The sequence below is a fragment of the Mirounga leonina genome, unplaced genomic scaffold (assembly GCF_011800145.1).
Source record: "Mirounga leonina isolate KUSES-001 unplaced genomic scaffold, KU_Mleo_1.0 Mir_125, whole genome shotgun sequence".
NCBI classification, from domain to species: Eukaryota; Metazoa; Chordata; class Mammalia; order Carnivora; family Phocidae; genus Mirounga; species Mirounga leonina.
The window spans coordinates 69,569,434-69,582,376 of NW_023270305.1; the positions used below are offsets into that span (position 1 = coordinate 69,569,434).

The following is a 12,943-nucleotide window of genomic DNA, read 5'->3' on the forward strand; positions in this document are numbered from 1 at the left end:
TTTCCAGTCAAAAAAACTGTTTTCTAAAGTTATTAAGGCAGGTACTTTTTTACCCAACTACTTCAGTGTGGTTATGTCATTCATTAGTACGTTAGTTTGCCCATATCCTAGTTGAATTGTATTTTAATTTGTACATGGCACTCTTGTTGGTGTGTGGGTCTATGGGTCTTGACAAATGCAGAGAGTCATGTATTTACACCTCTCTGACCAAAGGCACTGGCAAAAGGTAGGCCCAACAGAGATCTAGTGAGAATCCCCAAACTCCACTCCACAACCCAGGCCCTGGCACATAGTCCAGTTCATTGGAAGCAGTGGCGATAGTATAGCCATGGCTATCCCAGTCCCTGTTCTTCAACTCAGATCCTATCAAGTGGTCCAGTCTGCCGGCAGCGGCAAAAGCAGCAAAGCTCCAGCAGCCCAGTTGCCATTTCACAACCCAAATCTGGAGGGCAGTCTGATCCACTAGAAACAATGGCAGGAGTAAGGTCCTCGGCCACCCTTGCCCCCCATGCCACAGCACTGTACGAGTGGTCTGATTGTTGGCAGCAGCAACAGTAGCAACATCCCAGGCTGTCTCACACTGCACTCCACGCCTGGGGTACGGGCAGGTGATCCCATACAGCTGTAGCAATGGCAGCAGCAAAGCCTGGGGCATTTCTAAAACCAGGTCACCTGTAGGTGGCATGACCTGCTAGCAACAGCAAAGTCCCTGATTGTCCCAGCTTCACAACTGGGGCACCAATGGGAAGTCCAATCCTGCAACAACAACAAAGGCAAAGCTTTGTGTCTTCCTGCTCTCAACTCAGCAGTATAAATAGAGTTAGACTCAGCAGCTTCTGCTTGTATACCCCAGAAGGTCACCTAGCACCATTAGGCAGCCCAGAGACGTGCCTTTCCTGGGCTTCCTACAGACAGCACCAAATAGGAACTGAGTGGGAGCTCCAGCAGCACAAGAAGAACAAAGCAGACCAGAATAGGATTGCATGGGGTAGAAAATTAAATTGTCATTGGAACTAAAGCCCACAAACATAGGCTAAAATAAACATGCTAAACTTGAACAGGGTGACTGCCTGCTAAATGACATTTAAATGGGAATAATCTCCTAATATAGTAACCAAATTGTCCAGGACATAAAAAAATCACTCATCATACCAAGATCCAAGAAATCCACATTTGACTGAGAAGAGCAATCAACTGATGCCAGTACCAACAGAGCCTCAGGGATCTCTGGGACAGTAAAAAAGAGGTAATATTCTTACCATCAGAATTCTAGAAAAGAGTGTGGGACTGAAAAAGTATTCAAAGAAGTAATGGCTAAAAGCTCCCCAAATTTGGTTGACAACATAAAAAGTACAATTCAAGAACCTAAGCAAACCCCAAATAGGTAAAACCAAAGAAATCCATACCATGACACATTATATTTAATCTTCTGAAAACTAAAGACAAAGAAAAATCCTAAAAATAGCCAAAGAGAAATAACACATAAACTATAAAGGAATACCAATTCAAATGACAGCAGTTTCTCATCTGAAACCATGAGACCAGAAGGAAGTGGCACAACATTTTTCAAGTGCTGAAAGAAAAGAACTGTAAGCCATGAATCATCTTTCTGGTGAAAATATCCTCAGGATTGAAGGAGAAGGAAAACGACAAGAATTTGATGCTGGGAGACATATCCTTAAAGAATGGCTAATGGAAGCTCTCCAAATAGGAAGAAAGCTTGGACCTTCAGAAGTAAAGGAAGAACAATAGGATGGGTATATAAAAGTAAACAGAGCAGAGAATCTGTAACCTTATGAGTTGCTTTAATCATGTTTTATGGTTCAAGCAAAAGTTTAACACCATCTAATATGGTGTATAATAAATATAGAGGAAGTACTTCAGACAAGGGACCTACATGGAAAGGATAGTTTGAAGTGGTAAACCATCAGTATCAGGAGGCTATGATAAGTTACACATATGCATAAGAAAATACCTAGAGCAACCATGAAGCCCACTACATAAGGGAACACACTCAAAAACATTACAAATAAATCAGAATAGAACACTAAAAAAATGTTCAAATAATCCATGGGAAGGAAAGGAAAAATAAGGTACATGAGAAACAAGAGGAAATACACAGAAAACAAAAAATGGGAAGCTTAATTAAATATCAGTAATTACATGTAAATGGTCTAAATATACCAATTACATGACAGAGACTGGAGAGTAGACAAAAACATGATCCAACTCTGTGGTCTGTAAGAAGCTCCCTTCAAAAGTAACACACAGGTTGAAAGTAGAAGGATGGAAAAGATATATACACACTAATTTTTAAAAATCTGGAGTAAATATGTTAATATCACATAAAGTAGACATTAAAGCAAAGAGAACTACTAGAGACTTAACATGATAATAAAAAGATCAACCCAACAAGAGGATAACAATCCTAGCTATACTCGTGGTGAACACAGCACACACAAACTTGTCCAGTCATGGTGTTATACCCCTGAAACTAATGTAACATTGTGTGTTAGCTATACTTTAATTGAGAAAAAAAGAAGACAACAATCCTAAATGTGTATGCACCAAACAACAAAGCTTCAAAATACATGGACCAAACCTTATGGAGTCAAAAGAAATGATAGACAAATACAGCAATTCTACTTGGGGACTTTGGTACCCCAGTCTTAGCAGTTAATAGCACTATTGAACAGTCATCAGGGATTTGGAAGAACCGAACAACACCTTCAACTAACAATATCTAATTAACATTTATAGAACGCTCCACCCACCAACAGAATACATATTCTTTTCCAACAAACATTGACCATTCACATAAATAGACCATATCTTGAGTCATAAAACAACCCTTAACAAATTTAAAAGAATTGAAATCATACAGTATTGAGTCACAGATGTCTTGTGACTGTAGTGGAATCAAACTAGAAATCAATAACAGACACCATGAAAATCTCAGAACACTTGGAAATTAAAGAACAGGCTTTAAATAACTCACAAATCAGGGGTGCCTGGGTGGCTCAGTCATTGGGCGTCTGCCTTCGGCTCAGGTCATGATCCCAGGGTCCTGGGATCGAGCCCCACATCGGGCTCCCTGCTCTGCAGGAGGCCTGCTTCTCCTTCTCCCACTCCCCCTGCTTGTGTTCCTGCTCATGCTCTCTCTCTCTCTCTGTGTTAAATAAATAAATTTAAAAAAAATCTTTAAATAATTCGCAGATCAGAAAGGAAATCACAGAGAAAATTCAAAATTTCATAGAATTAGGGACACCTGAGTGGCTCAGTTGGTTAAGCATGTGCCTATGGCTCAGGTCATGATCCCAGGGTCCTGGAATCGAGTTCTACATCAGGCTCCCTGCTCAGTGGGGAGTCTGCTTCTGCCTCTGCCCCTCCCCTCCAGTCGTGTTCTCTCTCTGGCTCTCTCTCTCTCTTAAATAAATAAGATCTTTAAAAAAAAAGTTTCATAAAGTTTAATGAAAAGTAAGCAAAGCATGAAAATGTGTGGAATGCAGCTAATACAGTGCTGAGAAGGAATTTAATGCACTAAAAGCCTACATTAAAAAAGAGGAAATGATTTCAAATCAATAATCTATGTTCTTATGTCAAGAACCTCTGGTCTATCTTTTCATAGATGTTTATATAGGAGACAGCCTTGGAAAGTAGCAAAAGGTGGAGTGCTTATTGTCCAGTATAAAGATAGTATCTAACTCCAGAGCAAAGGACAAGCATGCTTACAATCCATTATAGAATATTCAGTTTTCCTAAGTTCAGGGTCCCTCTCCTTTAACAAAACCTACTGTGTGTGCAAGTGTCACTTAACCCTCTTCCCATTACCCTATGGGAATTGGAACTCAGGAAACTGGTGCAGAAACCACCCCCCAACCCCCCCGACATTCTGGCTACTGTTGTTGCTGTGAGTAGTAAAGTCCTTCGTTGGTGACCCAGAAGTCTTGGATCTTCTGCCAGCACCCATGTTAGTTTGCAAGTAAGGTCAGTAATCTGTAATCTGCAAGTAATCTCAGGCCCTTCACAGCTTTTGATGTATATTCATGTAAAAACCTGCAAGCAAACGTTTGTAACAGCTTTATTTGTAAATGCTCAAAATGGGAAATGACACAGATGTCCTTCAACAGGGAATGGATAAACAATTTTACATCCATACAATGATGGATGCTACTCATTCATAAAAAGGAACAAACTCTTGATTCATGAAATAGCTTGGGTAAATCTTAAATGCGCTTTGGTAGGTGAAAGAGGCTCAACCCAAAAGGCTATATACTGTGAGGAGGAGGGAGAGGTTGAAGTTCAGCTTCCCCACTTGGACTCTGAGGGGTGGAGCACCTCGAAACTGCTGGGTAGGAGTGGACACGGTCGGGCAGGGAGGACTTGTTACACTTGGTGGGGGTGAGAGTCTTGGCTCACCGCTTGGCCTTCTCTACCACCACCCTGGTAGGAGCGTCAGGGCATTTTATTTTATTTATCCTACTTGACCTTCTTGGGTCCATGGGTTTATGTCTGTCATTGTTTTTGGAAAATTCTCAGCCCTTTTTGCAGTTATTTCTCCTATCCTGTTTTCTTTGTTGTATTTCCAGTTATGCACATGTCAGACCATTTGATATCATCCCACAGCCCTTTGATGTGTTTTGATTACTCTTTGTATTCATCTGCATTACTGTTTTTTTTTTTTTTTAATTTCATTAGTGTGTTTTTGATGTTTAGTGTTTCCATTCAGTTATTTCTTAAGGTTTTCATCCCTCTGCTGAAATTACCCATCTGGTCTCTAGCGTTGTTCACCTTTGCCATTAGAAATTTTAATGTATTAATCACAATTCTTTTAAATTTTCTTTCAAATAGTTTCAGCATCTGTGTCATACCTGAATTTGTTTCTGATGAGTACTTTTATATCTTGGTAGTATGTTGTTTCTTTCTTTTTAGCATGCTTACTTTTTTTGTTGTTGTTCTTAAAAACTAGACATCACATGTAGTATATAGACACTGAAATAAATATTATTTATGTCTGGAAATGAGCATACCTTTCTTTTTTGGGAGAGAGGCATAAATTTAATCTAATCCAGAGCTGGGCTAGATTTGAGGTTTGTTTGTTACTGTTACCTCCAGTGCACATTCCCCTCAAATTCTTGTGGTGGTACTTGGCTTAGGGTCGGGGATGATGTCCTAGAGACTTATTCTTCACTGTCTGCTCCGCCCTCAGACTTTAATTTTCCCTTCACATTGGGCCTCAGAGAGAGTCTGTCTCTTTACAAGTTCCTTGCTAGTCAGGGTTCGTAGGGTAGTGCTGGGGTGGGTGTTCTCATCTTAGGCAGGCTGGTGTCCCAGAGGCTCAGGGGTGTGTTCCTCTCAGTAGTTCTGAGCCCAGCACCTAGCCTTGCTCCTTTTCCAGGTGTGGAGGGTTTGGTTTTTCCCCCTTTCCTTCCTTCTGCTGTCCTGGATTTTCACCAGTGTCCTACGGGTGACTGTGTTCCTTGCCCCCCTCCCGCACCCCCCCACATTCACACATTAGGGCTTTTATTCTGAAGGTGAGATGGAACATAAGAGTTCCTGTGTCACTGTTCTTCCCCAGTTGTGCTCCATGAAGGAGACTTTCTTGGGCCAGTCTTTTCTGTGAGCACCCTGTGGGCTTTATGGTGAAAAAGCCTTCAAGAGAATGCAGATTTCCCATCTATTGGTGGCCTGCGGACCTTTACCTTCTCACCAATATATATCTGGCCAGCCTCTACCAATTTGCCAATCCCCCCAGGCAAACTCTTCTTACTAGTGTCTGCTGAATCTCATGCCAAGGAGCAGTGTTTGCATCTAACTGGTCTCTGCACGGGCCTGTCTGTCTTCACATTTGGGGCCAGCTAGTTCCCCTGTGACCTGAGCACTCTGATGAGCGTAACGAAAGGCATTTACTTGTTGTTTGTCTGGCTTCTTTTTGTTCTAAGTTTGGCAGTGACACTCTGGCCAGTGCTCTATATCCTTGGGCAGAAACTGCAGGGGTTTTAAAAACACAGTTTCTTTGCTCTACCCCAGATGGCCGATGTTACCATGCTCACATTTGACTAAATCCCGGTTTGCCCTGCCAGGCTTGTATTCAGACTGTATATGTAAGCTGTGTTGACAGCCGACTGAACAGTAACAGAGTTAGTGCCTCACACAGAAAGACACAAAGATGAACTTGCATTAAGAGCTATGTCATCAGGACAGGAAAGCCATAGTCCTGGCTTCTAGCAGTCCTGGAATTGTCTGGATAGAGGCTTTTCTGGCACACCCAGGGATTTGGCTCCTTGGAATTATTGGGTTTAAATTATTATCTTAATATAATTTTATCTTTTATTTCACAAGTATTTTTCTCTTTTTTTTTTTTTGGAAGCAGAAAATAAATAACAGTTGTTTGTGAGATTTTTCTTGAGATTCAAGTATGTGCTTGATATCCCTCTCTCTCTTCTTTGTAGATCGGAAGTTCCACAAACACCCTGCATGCCCTGCAAATTGCTTTTGCCGATGAAGAAACACAAGTAATCTACCTTTTGACGGATGGGAGACCTGATCAGGTACTTACCAAAGTTGGGAACAAAAAGGGAGTCACCAGTACCCTGGAAGCAAATGCCGAGAATGGGGTTGAGGGACATTTTCAACTGCTTGAAACAGCTTGTAAAGCTGTTGAGAGATGTTTCCTTGGCTTAGGGACCCAGAACTGAGGTGACAAAATACACTGAGGAATTCCTTTGCTGAAATGCGGAGGAGAATTTATGTGACAGCAAGTGTTGTCTGGTTCATGTGCCACACACCCACAGGCCTGGAGACCAACCCCATGAAAGGAGTTATCCACCTTTTCATTGAGGACTGGTTTATATTTTGTTACAAACTAAGAGTAAGGAGATTCTTTTTGATTTTTTTTTCCTTTGGGGACTCCAAATCTAAACATGTCACTGCACGACGTCCTTGGTTTTACCCCTAATTTTAACTTAGTAATCATTTAAACAAAAGCATGCCTTTCTAGTGAAATGTTCTTTGTTTTGCTTAGCCTGACTGGAAAGTATTTGAAAAGTTTTAGTGGCGTCTGTTCATCTTCTTTTGAGCTTTGTGAATGAAAGACTAATGCTCTGGGCATTAAATAAACATATGGATTTGCAGGCCAGTACAATGTAAATTAACCGCTGAAGTGAATTAGTATCAACTTGCATCCTTCATTGTGAGGTTTTTGCATGTGAAGAGTGCTAGGCAAATACTGTAAAATATCCTGCCTCAAATGGTCCAGGGCTTAAATAGTAAAGCAACTGGATTTTATTACAGCATTAGATTTATGGCAGAGAAGTTATATGTAAAGTGAAATTTTGGATGATTTTCCTATCAACTTCACTCTGCTTTCTATTCAAAACCAATTTATTGTGCCTTGCTTATGTTCCATGTGGGTTGCCAAGGTTTGAGGCTACAAACATGAATAGTATTTTACCCCTGCCTTAGGGGTATTTACACTTTGGAGGATATGCTAGCCATGTATGGTTAACTCTGATCTGACACAGGGTGTGGGGTTGTCTGTGCTATGAGATGTCTGGGAGCAGAGTGATGAATATTGCTGTACAAGATGGAGAGAAGGCTGGGGAAGGTTCCACTAAGGAGGGGATGTTTGAACTGTGTCTGGAAAGAGGAGAAAGAATTTTCTAAACAGAGGAGATTACTGGTATCCTGGGCAGAAGGAACAGAGGTGTGGAAATATGTGGGCTGCCCAGAGAAACAATCTGAGAGCAAGGGCAATGACGGAAGAGTGTTGGGTTGAAGCTGGAAAGTTTGGTTGGGGGAGATTGTCCTTGATGGCCACCTGGAATGAGTGGGTAGGCTTTACTACAGTTGGCGGGGGGCTCAGTGGGGCAGGTGGTCCCATTTACCTGTACTTTAGGCACATGTCAGGTAGGAAACAGAAATGTAGAAGAGAGGACTTTCCTCAGAGATGAGATAATAGAGTAGCATCAAAGGACTTGGTGACCAGTTTGGGAGCAGAGGAGGACAGAGTGAGGAGAAGATGGGGGCAAGAGAAAAAGGAATCACGATGTGACTGATTTCTGGGTTATAATTATGTTAGTAACTGACTTAAATTTAAATTTGAAGAAGGAACAAGCTCGGGAGTTGCTGGTGGAAGAAGTCGAGTTTGAGCACCTATAGTCCATGGATGTCCAGAGGCCCCTAGAAATATGGGGCTGGTGTTTGGGGAAGATGGGGGCTAGAGATTCTGATTTGAAAGTCATCTGGACAAGGGGTCTTTACCTTTTTAATAAACTCTTACTGATTTCACTGTTTGCACTGTAGGCCATTTAGAAAATACAGATAAGCATATAAGCATAAAAAAGAAGAAAGTTTAACTCAGTCTGTGTTATGCATTTTTTTTTGCAAGTCATGAGAAATTCTTTCAAAACATCATTCTCAATGACTGCATCATATTCCATTATATAGATTTAATATAACTTCTACCTTGGAAATTAATTTTGTTTATTTAATTTTTGAATAATAATACATTCACATGGAATAAATTACAAAGGTACAAAAGGGTATGCAGAGAAGATTCTCACTCCTACCTCCTACTCACTAGCTAAGAGGCAATATGTTACCAGTTTCTTATATCTTCTTTCAGAGACTGTTATGCAAGCAGAAATGTGTTTTTATATATTCTCTTTTATAAATATATAAATGATGCTGTATTACACACATGATTTTACACCTTTATTAATAAAACAATATGCCTTGAAAATTGCTTAATATATAAAGAACCTCCTCTTTTTTTTTTTTTTATAGCTGCCTAGTATTCCTAGAGATGGACATTGAGGTTGTTTTCAGTCTTTCTATTATACACTATGTTGCAAAAGTAGCTGTGCACAGACGTTTTGCATATATGTATATCTGTAGCATATAGTCTGAGAAGTAGACTTAGTCCAAAGGTATGCATATTGATAGATACTGCCAAATAGTCCCCCAGGAGGTATGGACCAATTAACAGTCCTGTTAGCTGTGTATTGGGAAGGATTCTTGATCCACAGTGCACCATGTACTTCTGAGAGTCTGGAATCTCCCAAGAGTGTATACAAAATGTACTTGTACATTTCTCTGGGGAGAATAGCCCTCCCTAGCTTTCACCAGAGGGTCTCTGGTCTGCTTAGAGATTAAGAACTGTGGATACAGATGATAATCGGAATCAGAAATATACAGGCCACCTGAAAAGTAATTTATAAACTCCTAGTTCGGCACTTTGTGTTCATATCTGCCTTTTCTCACATGCAGTCCATTTCTTCTGCATTGTCCCTCAGATTCTCTCCAAAAAGCAAATGAATATTTGATATTCGTGTTCTGTGTAGAGGACATTAAGATGTATCACTCGATCTCCATTTCTTTTTGAATTTTCACTGACTTTGTAGGACCTGAATATGTTAAGGCTGGTGCTGTTATTCCCAATATTCAGCAAAATTTTCTGCTTGAAAGGACACACAGAGGTGATGTTCAGGATTTAATTCCATAGATACCAGCTTACTGCTTATTTGGAAATGTCCAGGGAAGAATTTCATAGCAAGATAAGTCTTAAATTAACCAAGTTAAAAGAATTCTAGTAATATTAGTCATCATTAAAATGGAATTGCTAGGTGTCCTTTGGTGGGCATCTCTAGGTGTGAATGGACACAGCCCCGCACAGTCTTTGGCTGCATTTTGAGGCTTCTTTGAAGTTAGGAACTTACCTAGCAGGAATCGAGAAAATGGGAGTGAGGAAGGCTTCTGCACCATTCTAAACAAAAATGAATGGGTAAAGCTTAATATGAGCTGGGCAAGGGGTGGGAGCACAGAGAAGGCACGGGTGAGCTGCCTGCACAGACGAACCTCCTTCAGGAGAAGTTAGGAAGGTAGGAGAACCTATCCCTGCCGTTCTTGCCACCCCAAGTTGACATTTGTGGTGAAAGGGTCATCTGGCTGCACATCTGTTTAGATTCAGAGAGGAGGGAACTGGGGAGAGTCTCTCAGCTATGCTGCTTGGCCTCATTTAGGGACTGAAGGGACTTCTGTGGGGAACATACGAAGGAGTCCTGGGCTGAGAAAGGCTTCTTCAGTGGTGTGTAGGAGTTACACAGGGAGAAGGCCCACTACTTTCTAGTAACAGAGCTACTAGAATGAGTGGCTGGAAGGAGTCAGGGTCAGCGAGGCTGGTGTGGTAAAAGGTGTACTTCCAGGTTCTGAGTCTCCTCTTCAAAGCTGTGAGGGCATAAACGAGGGAGAGGAATCTGAGTGGGGTACAGGCAGGAGGTCAGGAATGGCTATTTTCCACCGCAGACATGGAGCTCCTTCTGCAACACCCCCACTCTCTGTGCAGCTCTCTACCACCACACTGGGTACTAGAACATCATGCCAGTTTAGAAAAACAATACCTAAGGCTGGATGCATGTGGGGGGCTCAGTACGATACACTAACAGACTTTCTCATGCCTGTGCGCTCTTTAGCTGTATGGAATGATGGAAATGGTTTTGGAGCTAGAGACCTGGGTTGGAAGCACACCCCCAGCACTGCCCATCTGAATGACCTAGGGCAAGTCCTGTACTGTGAATTTCCTCATCTCTGCCTTAAAGCCAATACTCCCTACTCGCAGGATTGCTTTGAGTAAATGAGATGATGTTCCCATGAATGCATTCCACAGATATTTGAGTACCTTTTATGTGCCAAGCACTGCTATCAGTCTGGGATACAGTGGTAAGCAAGATGAACAAGATGCCTGTCTTCGGTGGAGCTTATGTTTTATAGGGAGATAGGCAATGAGCAAATAAATATATGAAATAATGTCAGGTAGCATATGAACAGATGAAAATGCTACCCATGGTACCTGGCACCCACAGTCAGTATTAAATCAATGTTAATTTCTTTCCCTTTCCAAATATCTCAGCTGTAACTCAGTGTAAGAATAGTTCCTGGCTAAAAGGCTATAAAATTAACAGAATTTAGAGCTAGCATCTCCATTCTGGTATCGGGGCAGTGGCCAGGATTCGCTGGTAAGAAACACGGATAATAATAGTACCCACCTCAGAAGGTTGTTGAGAGAATACAGGTAGACAGCACGAACAGAACTCTTAGTGCTTGATACATAGTAGGTACTCAGAAATAGAAGCTACGCTGAATTAAGGGGAGGCAGCAGAGAGGGCCTTGCTCTGTGCTTGCATTTGATAAGAGGGATGGGGTCAGCTCATTTAGGTTACTGTTTGGTTAGAAGCACGTGTTGTGATGAGCACTGGGTGTTATAGGCAACTAATGAATCATTGAACACTACATCAAAAACTAATAATGTACTATATGCTGGCTAACTGAACATAAAAAAAAGAAAGAAAGAAAGAAACCAGCTGATGGCCAGAAGGGAGAGTAGAGAAAAAGAATGAGAGGTGGAGGTGGGCTTATGAGCAGGGGCAGGCTCAGTGCTGGAGCCAGACCCAGAGACTGAGGCTGTGTGTAAGTGGTAGCTACAATGAGACCAGAACCTGGGAGACCACTTAACCAGCCACTTCCTGGGCAGTGTGTGAGCTGTGCAAGGCCAGCCAGTTGTGTGTCTCCCTTTACACTCTGCTTTCCCAGGACGTGTAACGTAAATATAGGAAGAGTTAAAGGCCAAATGATAGGAACTGGAAGTGGACAATGGAACTGGCTGAAGCAGCCAACAAGTTGGGTTAATCAAAGAGGGACTCTAGCACTGAGAAATGTAGAGGAAGTGGAGGCAGGCCAATAAGAGGCAGTTTCCAGAGGTTCTCAGCTGGGCTGTGGTGGTGTGGTGGAGAGATAGTAGGGGAATTCAGTTCTTTCCAGAGGGTTAGATAATGTAAACATTACCTGAGAGTCAGTACTTATCAAGAGACAATTTTGAATGGATAAAGAAGATGTGGTATATATATGAATGGAATATTATGCAGCCATCAAAAGGAATGAGATCTTGCCATTTGCAACGACGTGGATGGAACTGGAGGGTATTATGTTGAGTGAAATAAGTCAAACAGAGAAAGACATGTATCATATGATCTCACTGATATGAGGAATTCTTAATCGCAGGAAACAAACTGAGTGTTGTTGGAGTGGGGGGTGGGGTGGGAGGGATGGGGTGACTGGGTGATAGACACTGGGGAGGGTATGTGCTCTGGTAAGCGCTGTGAATTGTGCAAGACTGTTGAATCTCAGATCTGTACCTCTGAAACAAATAATGCAATATATGTTAAGAAAAAAAGAAGAAGAAGAAGGTAGCGGGAGGGGAAGAATGAAGCGGGGAAATCGGGGGGGTGGACGAACCATGAGAGACGATGGACTCTGAAAAACAAACTGGGTTAGCCTGGTGGTGGGTATTGAGGAGGGCACATTCTGCATGGAGCACTGGGTGTTACGCACAAACAATGAATCATGGAACACTTCATCTAGAACTAATGATGTAATGTATGGGGATTAACATAAGAATAAAAAAAAAGAGAGACAATTTTATTGCAAATGAAGGGGAACAAACAGTTTGGCATTGCTTCTAATACTAAAAATTGACTTTAAGTTCCAGACTTACTACTTAAGAGCTTGATGGCCCTAGGAAACTGAATCCTTCTGAGTCTCAATTTCTCCTTCCGTATGTGGGGGCCCATACCTACTGGGCCAAGTAGGGTTGCATATTACTGGGGAGAAAAGTAGAGGAGCAGACAAATGATGGATGAAACAATGGAGAGATTTATATTCCTATGGATAAGAAGCCCAGCAGTAGGTAGTCTAGGTTCTAAAGCTACTCACACATGTCTCCAAGAAAACAGGCTTCTTTTTGTATTCATTCTCCACCATCTTTGTTTATTATTTCTACCCTCCTTGTTGCAAAATGGCTACTCCATCTTTAGGCAGTGTCCATTTTCCGTGGAGGGGGATGGGAAGGGGAAGAACATTAGAGTTTTTTGTTTGTTTGTTTGTTTGT

At 41.7% G+C, this 12,943-nt stretch overlaps 1 protein-coding gene across 1 annotated transcript in view; it reads left to right on the forward strand.

Annotated features, from left to right (window-relative positions):
- The window catches only part of VWA3B (von Willebrand factor A domain containing 3B), a 214,933-nt gene that overhangs the window by 104,155 nt on the left and 97,835 nt on the right, over positions 1-12,943 (forward strand). Inside the window, exon 13 of the mRNA XM_035001730.1 lies at positions 6,453-6,551. Coding sequence (XP_034857621.1) covers positions 6,453-6,551 — 99 coding nt within the window. The remainder of the gene's footprint in view (positions 1-6,452; positions 6,552-12,943) is intronic.